We start from the raw sequence: 23,769 nt of genomic DNA, 5'->3' as shown, positions 1-23,769 counted from the left end.
ATAATATAAAATTATCTAATAATAATTTATTCCAAGAAAATGGTACAAAAATAATATGGTAGTACAATTAAAAGTTCGCATAACCTGCTACACATAATGGCGCGCAAATTGTCTTAAAAGGAATTTTACATTATGAGTTAGTCTATTAGTCAGTTCTTATATTATTTGTAGTGATAAAATATCACATTATTAAAATATATTATTACGTTATCAAATTAATATTAATTATAATGTTTCACGCAAATAATTATTGATAGAATACTATTTTATCAAAATGTAGTACTATAAGTCGATTTTTAGATTCTCTAGCTGAAAGATCTTTTAATGTTTTTGATAAATGATTATAAACCAACAAATGGTGTTGAATTTTCCTATACCATTACAGATAAATATTTGGCACAGCCAATATCTTTCAAGAAATAACTATTCGTTTAGTCTATAGATTTCAAAATGAATTTCGAACATATTGTGCAGTCTGTTAGGTCGAAGCCATCGATAAAAAAAAAATAAGTACGAACCTTTACTGGCACCAGTGATCTTATCCCTCAGCACGTTAATCTGATGCACCCGACCAAACTCCTCAAACATCAGCCGTAAGTCATTTTCATCCATACTTCGAGGTACTTGCCCAACGAACATCTGAAATATTAAACCGTTTTCTGGATAACTAAATAATAAACATCGTCCTATTATACCGTCTGGATACATCTGATCGTACAATATGATCTTACTTACCTACGATACCATAAACTGCACCCTTACGACGACACGGTAAGGTCAACATGTAAGACCGAATAATTCATTTTGTAGACTAGTGATCATATTTAGACTAATAGTAATTTGGATACAATTCTAGTCTAGTAAAATGCCATCATATTGATAATTTTTAGGCAACATTATTATCTAGTTATTTCAAACCCAATTCAAAACGCTTTCACAAGACATGTGTATATTGGTGTTTGTGTAGGCATATTTGGTTATACCGAGCGATGTGAGAATCGCATTCCCTTGATAAGTTATCGCACAATGTAGGTCACCTGAAGTATCGCATCGCTGATCCCTCGAGTTTCGTGATAACAACCTTTACACAGATTATACGTACAGGTATATTCGCTATCACGAAAATATAACTATTTAGAGAGGTTCAAACTTTGTTTATGGGATAAAGGTTCATTTCTGCCATTTGTAGTTTTACACTATACAAAGGCCTGTTTATGTGTTTTTTTCTAATTGTAAACATCTCCTAACTTTTATAATAATAATGATTATAAAAACAAGTTGGTGTTAATCGCAAACCTTTTGTGTAAGTTTGAGTTTATTAACGGCTGTAATAAACTAAATATTTTTATAGGCCGCTATTACTAATTTAAATACTTAATAAGCTTTCAAAACTTTCGAAAATTCATCTACAAAATGCCATAAGATTAAATAACATTTTCAAGTTTAAAATGAGACAATATCATAACTGTCTGGAGGGATTTAACTTTTCATTTTAGTTTCAGAGAGAGTGAAACGCTTAATTATTAACATCAACTGCTTAACAATTCTTCACTTAAGTAACAATTTTTAAACTTTTGTTTCTATGAATTCCACCTTCTTTTTAATTATAAATAAAGCTATTGTTAAAGTGGGTAATGTAGTTTTAAGATTTTAATTAATACATAAATGGTTTTTCTAAAGCGTATATAAACCATTCACCGTTTAATGTCGACATTACCTGTTGTTAACATGGCTAGTGATGCACGGTGAAAAATTGATAAACTATTTTCATGTAACTATCAAGTATAGATATCAAATATATATAAATGGCATTCATAATTGCAAAGTAAAATACTTTATATACGATTATAATAAAATTACATAATTAACAATAGTAAAAAATTGATAGAATAAAGTGTAGTCGTTTACCTTGGCAATCGTACAATAAAATTTTACCGTTTTTAAGTCAAATATGTTACGCACACTAAAGTAGATTATAGTACCATTAGCATTTGTATATGCGATACAAACACACGGAGAGTCGACTAATGCGGCAGGATTTATGAGCGCGGCGTAAGGAACACTCGCCCGGATCAAGGAATCGGAATGTGTTTACACTTGAGGCTTTTCAGAGATTTGTTGTATATAGAGATTTTCAACCTCTTTAGTGCTAAGTTGGGAAATGTTCGATATGATAATATACTCGTCATTGGTTTTGGTTAAATATTTGACTTGAGTAGAAATCCCTTAGAAACACTAATTGCCGCTTTCAGCATTTATCGTAATTAAGTAATTTAATGCCCGATTAGTTAAAGACTGATTTAAGAAAGTATAAGACAACGAAATATATCTTCTGATTTATTGATATTAAATTTATCTTTAAATCTTTACATAATACACTTTACTTAAGCATCTTTAAATTTACGACTTATGATCCATTTATTATCTATTAATATTTCTATAAATCACATATAAACGTAAAATGACCTAATCCGTTTCTTAATCCCTATATACAAGATAGTGCAACCTGAATCAAGACACTTAGTGGCAAGATAGTACCATACATAACCTCTGAGAGGCTGCTAGCCACTAAGTAGACGCTTAGTAAATCACCCTAGTATCGCCAAGCGGTTTTGAATTTCTAGGGGTATCATCAAAATTGGTTCATAAACAGCTAAATTCTTAGAATTTCAACTTGTACGTAATATGCAATTTATTGAATTTTTTTGTCTAACAGTTTACAATTAATATATCTTAATAAACGAACTCGTATGAAAATTAAAATAGATTAAAAATTACCTTAATATAGTCAGGGTCCGGCATCTCCGATGTCTCGTCATTGTTGTTGTTATTGATACTCGTACAGTTGTTGTTATTATTTATATTCATATTATTTATCCCACTGAAACAAACAGAAACAGCCTTTTAGAATTCTATTCAATGTTTTTAAGACACTTCTTGCCGCGCAGCAAGGCTTAATGGAATCAACTGCCGTTTCATATATATACGAATCGTAAAGTATTTACTCTTCCCTATGCTGTTGCTTGCTGACCAAATGGTCTTCAAGGGAACAGCATACCACTAGCTCAAACGCCTCTTGCTCGTTTGCCTCATAAAAAAACAAATAGATACTATTTGAAGTACGTTGGTACCGTTTACTCCTAAATTTACCCATAGATCGCTACACAAGCGATCAGGTTATTCTGTCCGCCTAGCTATTTGATTTTAAATATTGCACTAAAGGCCTTTTGTTTGTTTGATATACTTATTTTAAATCTGGTCCTGGTCTGGTCATCCTTTATTTGTTTTCAAAGTTTAGATAGTGGGTTACCATTACCGTTAAAGAGAGATAAACATTGCGTCTCTTTTCATTATAATATTATACCTAAAAAATATCAGTTAGGATGTATATATATATAAATAATTATATTGTTACCACATTGTGCAAACCATCTTGTTATAATATGTAGGTTTATTTTGTTACAATCAGTGTAGCAACACCGTCCTGCGGAATTTTATTAGTACCATATTTTATATAATAACATACTGCATGCCTTTAACAACTGAACTAATTAACAATCATAACAACTAAGATGTTAAACGAATAATTACTAGAATAGGATAAATTTCTTCACAACGTAAACATTAAACCTAACCTCAAAAAAGTATTATACAGTGTGATATTATTACCTGAATCGTTTAGTATATCTTGCCGAGCCTGGCTTGTACCCATAGTACATATTTGCGTTCACGTTATCACTGATAAGAGGGAATATATCTCCTGATAACATTATCACTTTATAACACGATCAACGCGTCTCGTTCCAAACCGAACACACTTGCTTAACATTATTGCATTTTACTGTCATTATTAAGGTAGACTTAAAATTAATGCAGAACTCAAGCGATTTTGAATTTAAACAGCTTGGTTTGAATGTCTGAATTTCAATAGTTCATTTTCAAGTGTTGACCAACCTACATTATTCTATAAATATACTCGAGTACTCATAAATTGTAATATTAAAAAAAAAAATGCCACGAATATTGATGTATACATCAATATATATTCGGCAAAACAGATTTCGTCAATCTATTCCTCAATTTAAGACGTCATTTTCATTTAGTATCACATTAGGAAATATTAAAAAAAAATTAAAACATTTTTTTTAAACTGACATGGTTAAAAATTAAAACCGATGAAGATATTTTGTCAGGCTTTGCCCCTTCTTGTAGGATATACAGCGCTTAAAATACGACTACATGAAGCTTGATAAAATGTTGTTTTCATATTATGATAACTACCATTATTATTATCTACAATCTGCAATGTATGTTTGAATATTAATCTACGCTAAATAGTTCGCAACAAAATTATCACACCCCAGGGATTTGGGGGTGATGTTTGTGTTTTGATTACCTATTAGTTAATTGTATCATTATTACTGACTAAATTCGAATTATTCATAGATTTTGCATCGATTTTTTTTGGCCGTGAAATTCATTAGGAATGTGAACAGCATAAAATGTTTAGATATTAGAATAACTTTAAGAACATAATACTCGATATCATATTATAATGCCTAGCACTTAGCAAAGTCCCTGATTGAAAATTGAAAGGAACGAAATATATATTAGTATATATTTTATGCTTTTGGGTATGTCTCATAACACGTGCAATCCACGTGAGTTACTAATCTTATAATCGACGAAAACACTTGTACTGTAGTACCAGTTTTATGGAAATTCTAACATTAAATTAGGCCACAATAGCGAATGTCTTAAGTTAAATAGAACATTATTTGTGAAAATATACCTTGGATTCTTGTTCTGTCATATTGATTATATTAATATACAGAGTTTAAAGATATGCGATAAAACATATATATTGTTTGAGAAATTTGAGATCTAAATAACGGGGTCTGTAAGTGTGTTAGTGAATTATATATAATCAGTATATAAGGGTAAATCTATCATATTAATATGTATGCTAACATGTTGCAGCACCCTACCGGAGCAGCTGCCTAGGGTGGCGTTAAGTCCAGGTGAACCAACTATCAATATATCTATTGACTTTACAGTGTAATAAAATTGTTTTTTTCTTTTTTTATCTATTTTTTTTCATATGTTTAATAATTCCTGTTGTTAAAATCAGAGTTTCGGCTCCATGAGGTATCGTGACATCACCTCAACGACTCAACCCGTCACAAGATTATGTTATTTTCACAGCCTATCTTATCGCAGGTTACAAAAGTACTTGCATATACCAGTCATTTCATATGACTGTGCATTAATTTAGAAAAAACTATTTTATTACTCTAACTCCTTTTAAAGAAATTATTATTAAATAAAAGTGTAACCTTCTAAGAACCAGCATATCTAATATTTTACAACCATGTTGAGGTTTAACGAACCAAGGTCTGTAAGAACATAAACCATTTAGATAATCCATTTGCTATTTTAGAGTACATTACTAGAGTCGAGCATATTTCAAATATTAAGGAATCTTAAATGAAGTAACACATTATTTGTTCACAGATACATATTTTTGGCTACAAAAGTATCCATGAAAAAAATCATCTACATTTTTATCATTCTAAAAAAATGTGGACAGTGTTACATTCAAAAAGCATTTAACATAATAAGTAAATTTAATCTGCTGCAAAAGCTATTATAGTTAATATCATCAGATTAGTGCTTAAGCTATCTTATAATATCACCAAATATACACCTTACACACCTACACCTTAGCCTATGTTAGATATTTTTTGTAGTTTTTATTGAACTTCATATTCAGTATCTTGCTCTTATCGATCACTTACGGTAACGCAGTCATTTTGCTTCATAGTCTAATTAATATGTCAGATCTAAGACTTACTTAGTTTTGGAGTAGGGTGATGACGGCGCATACGCCTTGTAGTTCCTGTTCGGATGCGTGTGTTTGTTTGCGTTGTTGTCGAGGCCGCCGCCCGGCGATATCTTGCCGGCGAGTGCGTTTAGCGAATGAAGCATGACGGGCGGCGGCCGCTGTCTAGCAAGCAGCCTGGTCACGGTGAAGACTTGCCCACGTTTGCCACTAGGCCGATTTTATCAGCCACCGCCTTATCTCCTGATAAGCGCGGGGGCACACCCGCTACCCGCGTCATTGCCACCTGACAGACGCGTCCCCGGTAACCAAACTTCGCACGGGTCAGTGTCCTGTCCGATTACACGGACACATTTTTTTTCACACACTATCACTTATGCACTCTTGCTTAACAAACACTTTACATGCTCATTGTCTTTCTATCTGTTGACGAATTATTTCAAAATGGCTGTTGCGATATTGCCGTATAACGCCTGACAAAAAATTATAGCAATACATAAATAAAATGTGGACGAAAGTTAACGTAGTATTAAAGATATGTGCACCCATTTCATAGAGTATGTTCTCGAGGGTCTGAGACATTATTATAATTTGGCATCAGGTCTTTTAATTTGGTGCATCAAGATGTTGTTTATCAGAAAAACGTCCGAGTTTCGTGCTTTAATTCCATTAAACAGAAATTCAACAGATAATGGGCATGCAGCGGTGCCAACAGCTGAGTGGTGTTGCGTGTTTGCCAACGGCACCAGTTTCTGTGTCACTACACATTCATTGCGTAGACGTTACGAGTTTCTATAAATTATTAGTAATAATTAATATTTTTATATAAATGCTTTAGATTTCGAACAAAGTTTCCCGTGTGATAACTCAGCGCGCTGTTCTGGTCAATACTCTAATGTTATTAAGGAAATATATAAGTTACTGTTTTTGTCAAAAACAGATAAAATATTATCTAAATTAGATTCAACTGTATCAAATGGTATTTTCCAAAAGCCACGCAATCAAAATCACATTAGCAAATAAAAAAGAACGTCAAAAATCCGACCCTACGTTCGTTTCTAATTTAAATTGAACATTCAAACGAAATACCGAAGGGGTCACAGTGCCTCGCTTCGCGAATTATCCGCACCGCCTTTTTCATGAACATAAATTGACAATTTTTTTATTGAACACGCGAATACTACACTCCAATGTCACGGAACAAGGGGCGTTGACCTCGCTTTATTACTGTACGAAACTATGTTTTTTTAAAAGAAATATGCTGTTACCTGCAACTTCGTCTATCTAGATTTAAAATCTATATCATCTTTTACAACTAATCTGTTATTATGGTCACTATCTTTATTATTAGAGTATGATGATTGTCAGGTAAATGAAATAGGAATTGAATCGATTCTTAAACATTATTAAATGTTTATCATATTAATACGACGGTAAGCAAGTAGGCCGTGGGGCACAATAAGAAATAGTCAGCCCTTTCTTAGTGTTCGATCTAAGTTCTTAGCCAGTTTAATTAAAATGTTTAGAAGGATAAAGCTGTGTGTTCTGTTATACAAATACTGGAGTGCGTTGTTTCCTAGCTAAATATGGCTTCATTTTAGTTTTATGATAAAATTATTTGTCGTAAAACATATTTCAAGCATGTAAGTGGGTTGTTTAGTTTTTCTATAAAAAAACTGCGTATAGGATAGGTTTATAATACGGGAAGCCCTTGCGAGTAGGGTCGACTGAAAAACCTTGACAAAGTAAAGTGGTTGCACCATGTTTAGTTCAAAGGCCACTTTAGATTGTGTAATTACAGGCCAATTGAAACATCAAGCAACGTGTAGGGTTGAAGAGCATTCAGGGTATTTCAAAGAATGAAAATAATGAAAAAAATTGCGAATTATAACTCAAGTAATAAGTAATCATTAATTTATTTAAAACCTATAATAAAGAAAGTCATCACAGATATTTACACTGTTACATCATATATTTATTTATGAAAAAGATTTTTTAAATATGAATTGTTATAACGTATAAATTTAGACTCATGGCATGTTTTAATCGAAATTACCAATTTTCCAGTTAAAAATGTTTCGTGCTTAAAAATCGTTATAGTTTATTGTCGTTATATAGGTCAAGGCATAGTGTTTCACACAGCGAGTGCGATTCATTAGTGTTGCACTAATTATGAGCCGGCATTTACGAGAGCTTTTAAGGTGAATTTCAAAAACGATTTCTGCTATCGAGAGTGAAAGAAGCCGGCTTAATGACTGCAGTACGCCTCTGTATTGAAACATGGATTAAATTGACAGTATTTACTATTTTATTATTAGCACAGAAACACACAAAAAAACGTGCCATAATTATTCACCTTCGTGTTATCAATTGTAATCCAGGAGAATGCTAGCAATTTCTGAATAAATCGTTGGTGTAGCAAATAATATAGTTTAACCATTGCGTATGAGACCATTAACGAAACTTCTAATTTTAAATAAAACCACGCTATCAAAGTTAGCCGCTTGAAAAACTTTAAAACAAGTTAATTGCAGCTGCAGACTTGACTTGTGGTATCGAATTACGACACCGGTGTCTGGATCACAATAACTCAATTAGGATTTTCAAGAGCACACTAATCACGTTAAATAACTTTGTCTTCACAAGTTAAGTTAAGTTTAGTAAAGTTTCTTACTTTTTGAAATCGTTTAAGTTTATAGAGCGCGATTTAGGCCATTAATAATGGTCATTGGAATCAATGTATGAATCAGTAAAAGATATCACTAAAAAAAAATATTTGTCTAGTTAAGGATTGTCACATTTTTCATTGTTATTTAAGATAAATTTCAGACTAGACCATCATATAAATCTGAAGGCAATATGTACTGAGCTAGCTTTTGTAGGACTAGCAGAAAAGATAAGTTAACAGCAATAATAATGAAAAAAAAATCTACGAATTAACCATCGACAATATTCACGCCGTGTAATTACAATCACAACTAGTATAAATCCCAATTACAATACTAATTAAAACCTTCTCTTTAAATATGGAACAAAGTCGTTTTTCTTCCGGCAAAGTATTTAAAATTTTGCAAAGTTCCCAAGACGGTTTCAGAGCAAGTTTTAAAATTAAAATAGCACTGCAATGTTGGACTCCCAAAGCAGTCAACTGTAATTATTTGTTTGAGCTTCAACAGTAGGTCAGTTGGGTGAGAAGTTTAAAGGATTCGTAAAGGCCTTGAATATATTATATATTTAAGGCCGTATGGTGAAGAGGTAAAGATTAAACATTACCTTTCCTCCTAGATATGTATGTGGGGTACATTTGAGCTATAAGAGAATTAAAAAGTTGTAGTCAATTACATTTTAATGGCAATTCAATTCGTGAATTACCTAAAAGTTGTGATAATATAAACGCAATAAATAGCCGAATAATTAATAATTTATAGAAATATTTAACGCAAGCAGTGAACAATGTTACAACTCCAATAGACTCAAATTGTAGTCAGTATTCAAAAATCAAAAACCACCGATTCCGACATTCAAGTGTTAGAAGCAATTTGGCGGATTCGCTCCCTATTGCCTTTTCGTATTAATTTGCACTGTTTTCCTTCACAACAGAAAACCAGCCGCTCGTTCGTTCGCTGAGCTCTTTGTGAAAACGCCGCAAATGCTGAACGATGCGGAATTTCATTAATTTTCATTCGACCAACTTTCTGCTGCGGTCCGATGAGATACGTTGTGAAATTCACATCTAAGGTCTCTCTATGGTTAGTCTAATTTATTTTTCCTTTCTCATCATGAAAATGGATTCCAATAAATATCTATTCCGATAAGCCAATTTGAGACTTTTTTATATTTGTGGTTTATAGTAACGTAATGGTAGTAGCAGTCTTCCCTGGAGCGCAAGAAATGAATTTTAAAATATTTCTTTAACTTCCTTTTTTATGTTGGTTAAACTGTTTATTAACATGCCTTTAAGAATATGAGTATACCAGTTATTAGTCGTGGTAGTAAATAAATTGTTTGCTTGCGATGTACGGAGCCGTATGAGCGCTTGCGTTACAGCTCGAGTCTGTACGTCATGCTCAATTTGTTTTATTAATGTCATCTCGAAAAAGGTGTTCGACTAAAAGATGTCCTTTTTTTTCTAATATAAGAAATCCTGGCTCTCAGTGTTTAAAAATGTAGCTTTAATCTACCTTTCTTCATTTTCATTTCATATCATAGTGTTTAAGTTTAAGAATTCGCTGTTAGAGGTTATATATTTGGTTGAGATTTGGTAAGTAATTCAAAATTATTTATGGGAAGTACAGAGAAAGAAGTATTTGAAAGAAATATTGAAAATATAAGGAAGTCTTAAACAACACAAATTAAAATAAAAAAGATAGTCTTGGACTCTTGTTCACTGCCATCAAATTAATATGCGTGCCAGACCTGGACAGTTACAAATCAACTGAGAAGCACAATTAGAACTTATCAACAAGGTATGGTGATAGAATGCAGAAGGTTCGTCGCATCAGGATAAAGGAAAAGACGAAACCCATAAACGGCTTCAGTCGTGCTGTCAAGCTAAAATTACAAAACCATTCATGAAATTCATCAAAGACAACGTCTTTCATCCTAGAATATGATTGAGTATTTTACTATTATTTTTTCTCTAATTTATTTCTAATGTTATTATTACTGAAGCCTTATTTGGGGTTCGCGCGTATTCCACGGTTGAAATTACTTCATCCATGCATGTTAATATTTTAGTATATTTATTATTGCTAACGTCTTCGTTGATGTGCGATTGTCACAGAAATACTTATTTAAATACAAAAAGCACGTTTCAATATACGTTGTAATATGCGAGGAATATTTTCATCCTATATTTTCCCTCGTTGAAGAAGAGTATTACCATGCTCCATATTTAACCGATTATCGTTGATATTTAATACATCAAGTACAAAGAAGAATATTAGCTTGGTCGCGAGCACTTCTTAATCCATGTGAAAGACTTTGAGAAATTAATTGGTAAGCGAATGATGCCGCCTTCCCATGATTCGGATCGTCTGATGTTGCGTCTTATGATCGGGAGCTTTCATATTAATTTGTGATTGCCAATGCCTCCGATGTTTGAATTTAGATTTTTTTTCGAATTAAGTAGCAGTAAGTAAGTAAGTACTAGTAGTAAGTAAGTTGGACAACATGGCCTCCATTGCCAAAAGAATGCAGGTCATATTTCTTGCCTTCGTCAAAGTTCCAGCCATTTTGGAGCCAACAGGCATCACTAGAGACGGTGGATGTCGTTAATCCCTTGGAAGATGGGACGGGATTTGGTATGAGATGTTACTTGTATAAGCCCTAAAATGTTAGCCCCGTATCACCCCCCTCGCATGAACAAAAAGCTGGGGTGGCCACAGAGCAGGTGAAAAATAAAAAAAACAGCTCAACTATAAAAGCCTTCCCCCAACATCGATTTTGTTCGCGATCTGTTGTGGCGATTGATGAACTTCGATGTTGTGGCGTTAATTAAAGATTTAAGTCGGTGCCTGGTAGTTTGTACCGGTGTCCCCAGAGTTGACATGAAATATTTGTAGTTTATAGAGTACGCCACGCTTATTCCACCACGTGTGAATTATAGTCAAAACCAAAGGCTCGATAGGCCGTTGCCAACCGTTTGATTGCCAATACGCTGCGGGCGAGTTGGGGTGAACTAATATAAACTTTCTATATATGAACCTATTCTTATATTTGTTATAAAGTAAATTAAAACACTTTAATTTATTTATAACTTCGTTACTAATTTATTGGTTATAAAATAGAAAGTTTAGAAGCGCACCTTCTACGCTTTACGGAGCTACGGTTGGCGTAGCGTGCTACATGCTTCTACAATATAATGTATTTTTAACGTAACAATTTTTATTTAAAATTATTCAGATTTATTCACTGCAATGTTCTTGCACAAAATTTAACAGATGTATTGAGTTTAAAACCTAATTAATAAACTTTAATTATGTAATATATCGTTTTATTATCTGGGTCATACCGAAAATATTTCCTAAATATCAATATTAATAGCTATCCGTGTGGTTAAATAATTGTATTGTTATGTTGTTAAATTATATTATTTTGGTACGCCTTATAATGAGTTTAAATGTAACTCTGTAAAGTTAGTTACAATATTATACACGAAGTTATACTTGAAGCCAAACGTCGGCAGTGGTTTTTAAACTCCATCCAAAGTCAAACACACCTCAGGGTGGGTTCCGAGCTTTCGCTGGTTTACACTTAATTAACTAATATTTACTTTGGACGAAACGATTCCACGTCTGAAGTACAGCCACACCTGCTATCGAGCAGTATCGTTGATAATGTCGCCGCAAATCCAATTTGGACGAGAACAATATTTTAAGTTGTGTTTATCGTTTGTTTTAGCTTGTATAATGAACTCGAATTATTTCAAGAAATATATGGGAATGCCTTCACACACTATTGTACTATTATCACCAATTAATAATATTCATATCCGATGAATAATAAGAGTATGATAAAATTACAATAATAATACTTTGAAGTCGTAAATCAAATTGAAATAGTCTTAACACGAAATATGATAAAAACTCATTATGTCTAACTCGAGATCCAAAAATTCAAAAAGGCGCCACCATGTTTCCTTTAAACAGTGCAGTTTAACCTAAAGTTTAGCAGCGAGATTTAGAAAAGCAATACTTGGCAATACAGTGTCTTAAATTGTCGTTTAGAGTTAGCTTGTGTCTATTGTTCGTTTCGAATGCTCATGCAGGTCGTTCTTTTGCAATTCAAAAAACGTGCTGCAATCTAAGAGTGCATTTTCTGTATGAAACAGGTAATCTGTAAGTTTTTTAATATCGTGGGGTAGCACAACAGATGTCTTATTTATTATACGACCTCATTAAAAAGATTATTAAATTGTAAACTTTAACGTACGAAGTTTCCTCTTATTAAGTAACCGACTGTGAAGTTTTTAATAATTTAAACCGAGTAATTTTTAATCAAAAATGGCAAAAAATTGTTTTTGTGTACACAAATTTAAACAATTTAGGTTAGACAAACCAATTTGTATACTTTCTCGTATGGTGAAGGAATAACAAGATATGTGTCCACCTCATGCCCTATTAGTGGGTTACGGGAATTCGTCTATGAAGTTAAGAATCAAGAATTATTATTTATATTTTCTAAATTGTATATTTGAACGAAGCAATATTGTTATAAGCATTATTATTTTATATTCATTTTAAACTGCCCACACTAATAAAACGTGGTTAACCATCTGCAATACATTATAAACAAACCTTTTAACGAAAACCACAAACTCTATTAAGTTATTTATTTAAAGAGATATTTACATATATAAAAATATATTTATTTATGCAGCTAATTTATAGACCTTCACTAATCTGTTTTTTGTCAATCTTGTTGGTGGATTATGGTTTTTGGTAAAACTAGAATATTTATGTAATTTTTTATTATTGACATCTTTGCTATAATTTACTTCACTGTTTTACAAATATTATAATTGTGTTGAAACCTTTATTTTGAGCAAATGTAAAGCTCCATGTTGAAACCATCATACACATTGTATAAAAACACGTTCTCTCATTTTTTCTTTTGTTAGTCTCGTTCGAGCATAGAGTGTACCGTTGGTGTTTACGTGACACATTTTCATGCTTTAATTCAAGCGCTCTCCACATTCCACTTCACACTTCTCATGCTGCAAAACAAATCATTATTTTCCTACATCAGTTTATCGATTTTAGAAAGTAACGCAACGAGGACGTAAGCATTAACAAGAAATTTGATACTCAATATGTAATAAAGATGAACTGAAGAGAACATGCGCATTGTGAAATAAAGAAGTTAAAACAAAAATATCGATTAATCTTATATATTATTTAGAACATTCATGCCACCGCTTCATAGATATAAAAAAAAACGTTAACAAGAGGAAGGTCTGAGAGGGCAAGCAAGTCCGTAACTCGGTTACTTGACACTTGAACTCAATCAAACGACGCAAAAACCGAGTTCAGAGAATCGGCCCCCTTGAAATCATCTCGTCCATGGACATTGTTCGCAGGTTGTTGAGTAGGTTAGTAGGGCTGCCTTTCAGCTATCATAATAAGTTTGAATTTAATTTTTTTAATATTACACACACACCTTCGAACTTGGGCCGTAGGAACATTTTCCGGGAAATGTGGTAAAGTTGACATTAATCTTTAATTACTAAAAAACTGTCAAACAAGTTATTTCACTAATCTGTAAAGATATTGGTTTTTATAAGGTATTAAAAACTAGCGAATAATATAATATAAACGAGGGTGATAGCCCTATGACGCGATCTATTTTTTCTGCAAACTCTCAGGATTAAGTATCTCCACGATTCGCTGACGCAGGCTGTGTCACAAAAACCACAATACTCGTCTGATGATCTCCTCCGACATAATAGTTTAATCCTTTGTGGGTTTTGCAGAGAATTCGCGGAACATATTTCATTTTATAACAAGTTGAAAGTAGTTACGAATGACTGGCAAAACTTGCCAAAGTACTTTAAATTAGAGCCCGTTTCACTCATTATAGATGTAATATGGCCAATGTTGAATGATTTGTGTAATGAAATATTTTTTATTAATTAAAATTTTTAAGTGTGTTAATATGGACGAATGCAGTCATCGTACACGCTCTGTGTAGTAAATAGTTAGGATTTGATATTTATTATTGAAGATACGAACCAAGGTTCAACGTATGCACACACATATTTAGAGATTCAACTATTGTTATTGTGTCCCATGACTTTAATTCTACTAAGGTTGTATATTAACATAATAGCTTTCATATATATTAACATAATAGCTTTCAATGTATTGAAACTTAAAGAACTTAATTTTATATATTTATTTACTTAATAAAAAAGAAGTTCAACTTCGTCCAAGCGCGGCGTAAATAATCTCACAGATAAATTATCAACCACAAATTTTGCTTCAGCTCCGTTGATTCTATAAAAATTTAATCCAGACGCAGAGTAAAATAGCTGTTACCGAAAGCAATTACTTCGCGGAAGCCAATTGTAAAGTTATTACGAACTTTCGCAATCTCAATTTTCCATACAACAAAAGAGTTTTTATTTCATTAAACAAAACAGACTCTACAACGGTCAACGGAGGCCGCAAAAGTGGGCAGCAGAATTCGCCAGCGCGAGCAATCTTATTAAAAGTTATCCCACGAGACATGTTTGTTTAACTTTATCCCTTGACCAGTAAACACTCGTACCTCGGGATCGTGCCTGGAAAACTAACCAAATCTCGGAAAAGATTTGAAAACGTAGCACTACTGGTTTCGGTCTGAATTAACTTGTATGATACAGCAACAAAAATTCTGGCTGTTTTGATAATGGTGTAATAAATAGAAATCCTTTTAAGGGAAAATATCGTATCAACTATATTGCCAACGTCAACCTATCATAAACAAATCAAACCCGGATTACGTATCAGTTATTAATAATACTCATAATTTAAACGTAATGGAGATGAATTGATTCATTATGTTTCAATCTAAATAAATAATTTGACTGGTGCTTCAAAACCCAGATAATCGACGTCTAAGGAAATCGCCGGAGGTCACGAATACTGTAAATTGATAGAGTTTCCATTCTATTCGCTAACTTCTCCTTCCAAAGTGAGAAATCAATTTCAAGTTTATTTACAAAAGTATTCAGAACTTTTGAAAGTCAAATTTTCATTTGAAATTCGAATTAGTGTAATTGAAAGTTTACCTCGGCTATTATATATAATTAAGTATGAAATCCATACGTATGAACTATATGTCCAAACAAAACTGTCGATCAGTTAATTTTGCATGGTTTAATTAATTTATTAGAATACGATTAAATTGGATATTTTTTATTCAGGTAAAAAAATAATATAGAGAGCGTTGCGACTCGCTTTCACGAGTTCTATAGAAGAACGCAGTTAGGGAAGGTATGATATGATATGTATGATTATATGCACAATTTTACAACGAGACCCAAAATGGCAAAAATGTTCTAAGCAGATGATTTGATTATTTTCTTCACTTAAATAGTCATTTAAACTCAGATTTAAAAAAAGTGTGAAAGTCTAGTTAACTTGAGTGCCCCCAATTTTCTACGGATTTAAATGTAAATTTGAAGATGTAGCGGAAAATGGTTCACTCGTCGAGTTTTTTTCCAGTCAAATGAATGGAATTTTAATTAGAGAGTTGTTAATTAAGGTAGTTAAAGGATGCGCAGCTCAAGCCGTATTCAATGGTCATTTTTTTATCCGCTGTTTAATTTGAATACGGGGCCGGAAGTTGATTTTGTAATTAAAATCGCCACCTCTTGAAACATTTAATAAACATTTAATTTATTACTGCTGAATTGAGATGCTCTTTGATTAAAGAACTTAAGAAACTTCAAATGTGATAAAATTAATATTTAAATTAAAACTACTGTATAGTACTCTAATCTATCATAATTATTTAAAGATATAACCACTCAAGGAATTGGTTGCAATAACTAGTAAAATAGAATGATAGATAAAATTATTATCAGCATTTGTTGATGGTACGAACGATCAATATATAAGGAAAATTTTATTTTTCCTTGAAAACAAAAATGTAGATGCACTTGCATTTTCTCGGCGCAATTAAAACCTAGAGCTCGGAGCGTTTATTTAAAACGCTGGTCATCTATTCCGCCGTTACATAATCCTTAACTAAGAGCAGTCATTAGAATAATGCTGGCATTAATTACAACTTCGCTGTTTGCTATCTTCAGACGAATTATAAGTATCTGGCGGTTTTTAGTACATGAGGTAAAAACAGTTTCAAACAGTGGCTGGGAATTAGGCATTGCTTCAGTTTTTGTAATAATAACATTTATTTAACATCAAAAGAAAATTAAATTACCATCATAGTTCTATAATTTTACATAAATTTTAATAAGTCTAGTACATAACCTTTATATTATCGATATTGCCATGTTTAACAGCATCAGAAAATTAATCGTAAATCTTTGCCTTAGCTAAAAATACCACAAGTTAAAATGCCAAAGTTTGTGAAAAATACTTAACAAAAAGCGAACACTCAACGCCTTTTCCCGAACTCTTGTTTACACAATAAACACGATTCGGCCCGAACTGGCGAAAGGACAACTTGTTTTTTCTGTCCGTTCACATTATGTAGATGCGTTCTGTTGAATTACTTTTTTGGCTATAAATGGACCCGAAAGTCGCATAAAAAGCTTCATAGAAAATTTTTAGCGTAACTTTGCGAAGACAGCTTTATACAGTCGTGGTGCAAATGAAAAATCAAAGAAAAATACTATGTTTTGTAACATATTCTTTTGTGACTCTAATTTAAATTGATTTCATGTTTCGAATCATTGCATTGATAGACTTGATTCTAATCAATCAGAGATAGAGATACAATCTTCACCTAAATAATCTTCATTCCTGCACATCAGCTATTTCTTGCGTGGTTTGAAAAAAGGAATAAAATGCTATGAGACAAAATTAACTTTATTTATATTTTACACGTTAAATGTCTTCCAAAATAGTTCTTTTAAAAGCTAATAATACAGCATTGCGACGCCGTCAAACAGTCGTTGTAAACAAATTGTCGTCTCTCTGGCGAGCCCGCGTTGGAATGGGGCAGTTAAAAAGAAAACTTTCGTCATAACGATTATCGCCGTTACCATTCGGCCGCAGCTGGTGCGAATCAACTGTTTTAAAGATATACGGGAAAATTACATTGATATTTCAATATTTCTGAAAATGTCATACTCCCATTTGCAAACTTTTTGTAGCTGACATTTATCATAATTTTGGTGATGATTTATAGTCAAAAATATAGCTGTGCTTTTATAGCCGGTCCACTATTCTCTCATTCCAAACGATTTAAATGTGTAGTTACGTAAACATTATTTACTTAACACTAACTTGATATAATTTAGTAACAAAAATATGTTTTTTGATTAATCATGTTTATTTCTTACATTATAAGTTAATTATTCGTGGTATCTCTACCAGGTAACATAAATAATTATATGATATGAACATTACGTCAGATCGTATCCCCTTCTCGTAGCCCGTAGCTCGTAGGTCGTAGCCCGTTACGGGGCGCGTAGGCGGTCAGGCGTTAAACGGACCCTCATAAATAAGCCTTGCTCGCGATAAATGAATAATTAACGGCACCTAACCGTTTTATGGACGTACATATACTGATATAGCACTCATGGTTTTACATTAATCGCGCCTGTTGAATTAAATATTACACATTTAATAGTTCCAACGATGCCCGTTGTAGCATACTCTTATTTACTCTGATATATAATGGGTTTTATGGTCTATTGCAAATAGTTGCTCATAGGTACAAAAGGCAAGTAACATAATGCAAGAAACACACACACACATATATATATATATTCTTAAATGCTGCAGTCCATGGACGCCCATGTAAGTGGGTGCGTTGCGTTGTTTTTAAGAGGGGCTCCAGGAAACATCACCACTAGAACCGCAGATCACCGCAGTTAAAACAAGGAAATTCCCAGTGTAGCGGACTGTACAAGAGCCATGGAGGTGGTGCATATGAATTATTTAGGTTTGTCATCTTATGAACAACAAGACAGCAGAGATAAACCCTAAAAGTTGTTCAGAACATTCCTCATAGGACTCTTTGTAAAAAATTTAAAGTGACGCAATCTCCCTTCGTAGAGAAAAAAAAATCAGACTTGAGATTAACTGTCATTGACAAGCTCTCGGATGAGTTCGGTTAAAAGGAAGAAGCTGGTATTTGGGGGCACCGATCATACCGAATAATAAACTAAATATAATGTTTTTAATTTATTTTTATTCTTCATGCATAAAAGCCGTCTATGGCTATTTATAGTAAATTAATTTTACGCAAGTTGCTATAAACTTGATATGACAATGAAACACGACACAAGAGATGCGATGTAACAGTGATTTCACTGCTATCATTCTACATAACGACGCCTCCGTTCAGCCAATTTATAGGGTCCACTTCGAATAGACGGGGGCTATTCAAACGTGAGCCGAATGGAATTAGATCCCTCACGTACAGGACAAATTGACTACATGCGTCGATACGGAATAATTGTTAGCCGTGATACTGTGAAAAACGTCAATCGCTAGGTTCAAGTGATGCCTGACCTGAATGTCGCAAATATCATTCGATCTGTGAAATTTACGACATGACATTTCCAACATGAAAGATTTATTAACATTATTAATCAATAATGAGTCAGCTTTGGATAACTTATAACCTTGTCAGCGCATAATTACCCTACCACAAATATACATTAATAAGTATTTATTCATTTTTTAATATTTATTTAATATTAAAAATTAATATAATGCTACTGCTACATATAATGTTTATACAAGTAATATAAAAATACAGCACGTAAGTAATATAAGAGTACGCCCAGCATTGCGATATTCAAAACTTTCATGCAAATTAATTTATAACAATAAAGATACTGTTTAAACAACTAACTTTAGCCGCGAGGCCAGAAATAAATTAAACGAGAGGCGACAGAAGGTGTGGCGACTGGCGACTCAAGTTTTCAACTTTCCTTTTGAGGTCTGAAAATTGTGCAACAATGTTAACTTCGAGACTGTTCACGCGAACAGAAAGAAAATTCAAACTCATTTTAAGCAAGTATATTTTATATTGGAAAGTTATATAGTAGATAATATTATTATAAAATGGACTGCACTCTTATGAAATCAAAAGATTTTCACTCAATACTTGTCGACAAATATCATAATACAGTTTGTCGCGATTATGACATTTGAGTTAAAGACGTAGACTACCGTGCACATGGGTGTAGTCACCAGAAATTTCTTAGCCTTAATTGATGAATCTGTTTGATTAAGTAAAAGAGTTTAATAAAAGTTATATATACGACTAAGGATTAAACAGTGCTACCGTGTTGCTGCTCACGTGACTGAAAATCAAATTACTCACACTGAAACCATTTATTAACACGCCCCGCCTACTGGTTTAAAGTTACATTAGTGTCACTGATAAGAAAATTATATTTGAAAAAACTGAGTAATTAATATGAATAACTTATTCTTTTAAAATTTCCTTATAAATACAATATCTTACTGAAGGCTATCCACGTTAAGCAACTTCACCTATTTTGGCTCAAACTATATATGATATGTGTTTAGTATAATATTATACCTATTATTCAATATCATTGTGTGTATTGTTGTGTTGTGTTGAGTATAGCAGAACTTTACAGAGTTATTCATTAACGTTTGCGTGTCAGCCGTCAAACTGTTTGGCTTATTACAGTCAAACAAAATTCGCACATAATGGCTTTGCTTTCTCCCTTGTACGGGGATTTATAAGAATGAACACTATAGACGGCGCTAAGGGTTCATATATTATGCAAAAAAAATAGATCACGACAAGAATAATTTGGATAATATATCAAATAAAAATAATCTCTATGACATTACAGTAGAGAGGAATATAAAAGCGATGATAAGCTGATGATACTGACATCGTGTCTACATACAAGCGTCTATAAAAAGCAATAGAACTAAGCCATATGGACCAAACAAAACGTGTAAAACTGATTTTAAATTAGTTCAACGAGCCTAAGCCGAGTATTTAAGGTATATAAATAACACATTAGTACGGTTCGAAAGAGAATGACTTAATACCAATTTTATATGGAACGCTCCATGTTGAAAGGAAAAGAGAAAAATTTAATTTTCAACATTCGCAGAAAACGTTCAACACTATCCATCATGTAATTTTTTGTAATTATTTAGTTGCTAAAATGACAAAAATTTACTTTTATTAAAATGATAATGATACAGGTCCTTTATATGTTATGTATTTACTATTTTTAACAAAAAAAATCTATATTATAATATTTTAAATGTAATATAATAAAAGTATGTCAATATTTAAGTTTGATTTTTATTATTACAGTTTTAATTTAACGTAACTAGGATTCTATTAATTAATAATTATTCTCTAATTTAAGGAAATGAATTGTAATATTTGTGATGCTGTAAACAATTGAAACGTTAATAGCATAATATCCTCAAACAAATAGTTTTCTGCTAATTTTATGTCAGCGTGAAGTGAATTAAGATACTTCGACTATATAAACGACACATACATTACTAAGACTTAAATCACATATAAACTAAGCATTTAATCTGAGTCTCTATATACAGGTAATAAATATGTAGACTACACAATCTAAGGGTTTTCTATGCAACCAAAACGTCGTAATATCTCTCAGACAAACGAGCCACAGTTAGCCCAACGACTGCATTAATCACCATTGTACGCTCGCCCCCAGCGTTTGTGCGATTTATAGCTACAACTAAATGTTTTGTCGAACTATTGTAATGAGCGGAAGTTGGGATCGTTGGTAGCTATGCTCGCTATTTAGCATTACATGCAAGAAAATGTTTATAAAAGTTAAGAACTGTAAACAATCGAAGGCAATGTTATAGATAAGCAAACTTTACATTATTATCATTTCATAAATATAAAAAAAGTTTTTCTAAAATAATAGAAAATCAAGCACAAGGACTGTAGGAACAAAGAGCGTCTAGCCCTCTCCTATTAGTCTGAGATCGCTTCGATCTCTCGTTAAAACACAGTCCGCCTCGGCGTGGAAATTAAGGAAAAATACAGAGTATGCAAACAATGCTCGGGAGAAATATCGAGTGTTCCTTCCTTTTATCAGAAGCAAGACGATAGTTGTTCAAAGGGGTACGTTGCAGTTATTCAAATTGTGATTTATTAGTCGAAGCGTTAAAGTATTGTACCTAAAGTATATTCCTATTTAATAGCTTTACTTAGGTTTTTATCACTAAAAATATAATAAAGCTACATATGTCATTTATTTATTCTTAAACCTTGTAGCACGATTTTTACGAACAAATAACACCTTATTTATCTTAACATAGCATGCATATATAAAGTATATGCATCCATATAAAGTAAATTGTGAGAAACAGATAAATGTATAGCCTATTTCATAAGCGAAGTAGTAATCGCAGAGTGCAGTTTTAATTTCACTAATATCTTACATTTAACTTAAGTAATTAAACACAAATCATATACCAAAGAGCCATTACGAAATCTCCGAAGGGGAGCTCATCCGAATTGAGCGAGGACTATAAACAAGAATAACTAAAAAGGACAATACAAAGACGTTAGTAATAAATTAAACAGAGCCGTCTCACACGGTCCTAATTTACGATAAACAAAACAGTGGCTCGTAAGATACGAAGTAAGAGTAACCTAGCGTCGGCGGCGGTTGGTATAAATCAAGTGTACAATGCCAGCGCTCCTGTACTGCGTGAAAGTAGATTGATATAGTGCTACTGTGCTTTTAAAGCTGTTTCTAAAGTTGAAAAATGAAGCATGATACTGTATTAACTAAACAAATTGTATGCCCCGAGTCCAATTAAAATATGTAGAGAAAGCTACTGAACAACGCTGCCGTAGTAATTTTTTACTGAAATAAAATTACTTTAAATATTATAATCGTGAATAATATAATTTGGTATCTCGCTATAATAGAGTCATTAATGAGGTGTGGAAGCGCTGGCTTCAGCGTTACTTCCGACAAAGTCAGTCGACCGTTCACTCGATAATGACTGAGTTAGTATATCTCAAACTGCGCTTTACCAAATTTCGGTAGAGCAAAGATAACCAATTATATTTCATACGTCAAGTTCGTTACTGTTAAATATTATTATTGTGTATTTAAATCTTGCGAAGAATTAGGACATTGATTTGTCTACCATACACGTTACCAACGGTCGGAAAATAATATTTTCCTGGGTAAAATAGATGTAGTGCTTTTATATACATTAGTAGAATAAAAAATGCAGACAAAAAATTTAAGCTGAAAAATATGCTTAATACACACCAATAATTTTGTCCTTATTTTAATTAATTAAAAGTTAAATAGTTGTAGTTGTAGTAATAGTTGTTATTCAATAAATAAAACCATTTGTCTTTTATTGAATTAAAATCGTCATTAATTAAAGTTAGTAGGTAGATAATACTAAATTTAACTCAGTATGAGTTAAAGTAGTCAACACAAACTAACGGTTTATTGAAAACAGAATAATTGATAGCTAAATGGTCCCACATTTATAGGTATTAAGGTATTTAAATAAATTAACTGCTTTTATCTAAATTGACAAGTACAAATTATTCTAATTTGTTGTTAGTGACACTTTATTGGACTTGGATTCGACTCATCCATTTAAATACTGCGATGTAAGCGGCTAACAAAGTGATAATGGAATAATGTATTTATCTAAAAAATGATAGAATGTATATTGACCAAATGGTTAGATTAGAAGGCAAAACATCCTGAATAACTGCCGCGTCTTTGACCCAAAAAATCATGACTTCGTGTACCATCTAGCAAACCACACTTTGCCAGCGTCGTGGATTTTGAGTAAAGACACACTAACAATATTATTACGTAGTCAAAATAAGTAGACTTAAGTGAAAAAAAGACAAAATAACAGCAGTAAATTGATCCATTCATTCGACGGCAGTTTACGAAAAATTGTGGAAATCAAACATTTTGTAGCAAACCCGCGGCTTGAAACGTTGGGGGCGATATTAGTGGAGTTAGTTCCAGTGATTTGTTGGATTTCAGCAAAAAATAGCCAGTGACCGATGGTCGTTAGGCGGTGCTAGTGATGACTGCGGGTGGACTTTTTCATCAATTTCCAAAAACATGTAATGTAAACTTCAACATGACTACGAATAGTAACTTTTTCATTATGTATTTAATTTAAACAGAGTCTGAACGAAAATACACACACAACAACCACAACAATTATACCAAGAAATCACGCATATAAAATATCGTAGAC

General features: G+C 32.6%; 1 protein-coding gene across 5 annotated transcripts in view; it reads right to left on the bottom strand.

The window, feature by feature from the left end:
- Positions 1-23,769, bottom strand: part of LOC123708962 (CUGBP Elav-like family member 1) — a 201,555-nt gene that overhangs the window by 69,536 nt on the left and 108,250 nt on the right. For 2 of the 5 annotated variants that reach the window (XM_045660015.1, XM_045660014.1), the window contains exons 4-5: positions 2,779-2,881; positions 519-639 (exon numbers count right to left, since the gene is read on the bottom strand). In XM_045660015.1, coding sequence (XP_045515971.1) covers positions 519-639; positions 2,779-2,881 — 224 coding nt within the window. Of the gene's footprint in view, positions 1-518; positions 640-2,778; positions 2,882-3,669; positions 3,809-5,854; positions 6,272-23,769 lie in introns of those variants that run through there. The other 3 variants (XM_045660011.1, XM_045660012.1, XM_045660013.1) reach the window with 3 other exon arrangements.

Source organism: Pieris brassicae, chromosome 4 (assembly GCF_905147105.1).
Source record: "Pieris brassicae chromosome 4, ilPieBrab1.1, whole genome shotgun sequence".
NCBI lineage: Eukaryota > Metazoa > Arthropoda > Insecta > Lepidoptera > Pieridae > Pieris > Pieris brassicae.
The sequence above is the reverse complement of the archived record's forward strand: the minus strand, read 5'-3'. Positions and strand labels throughout refer to the sequence as shown.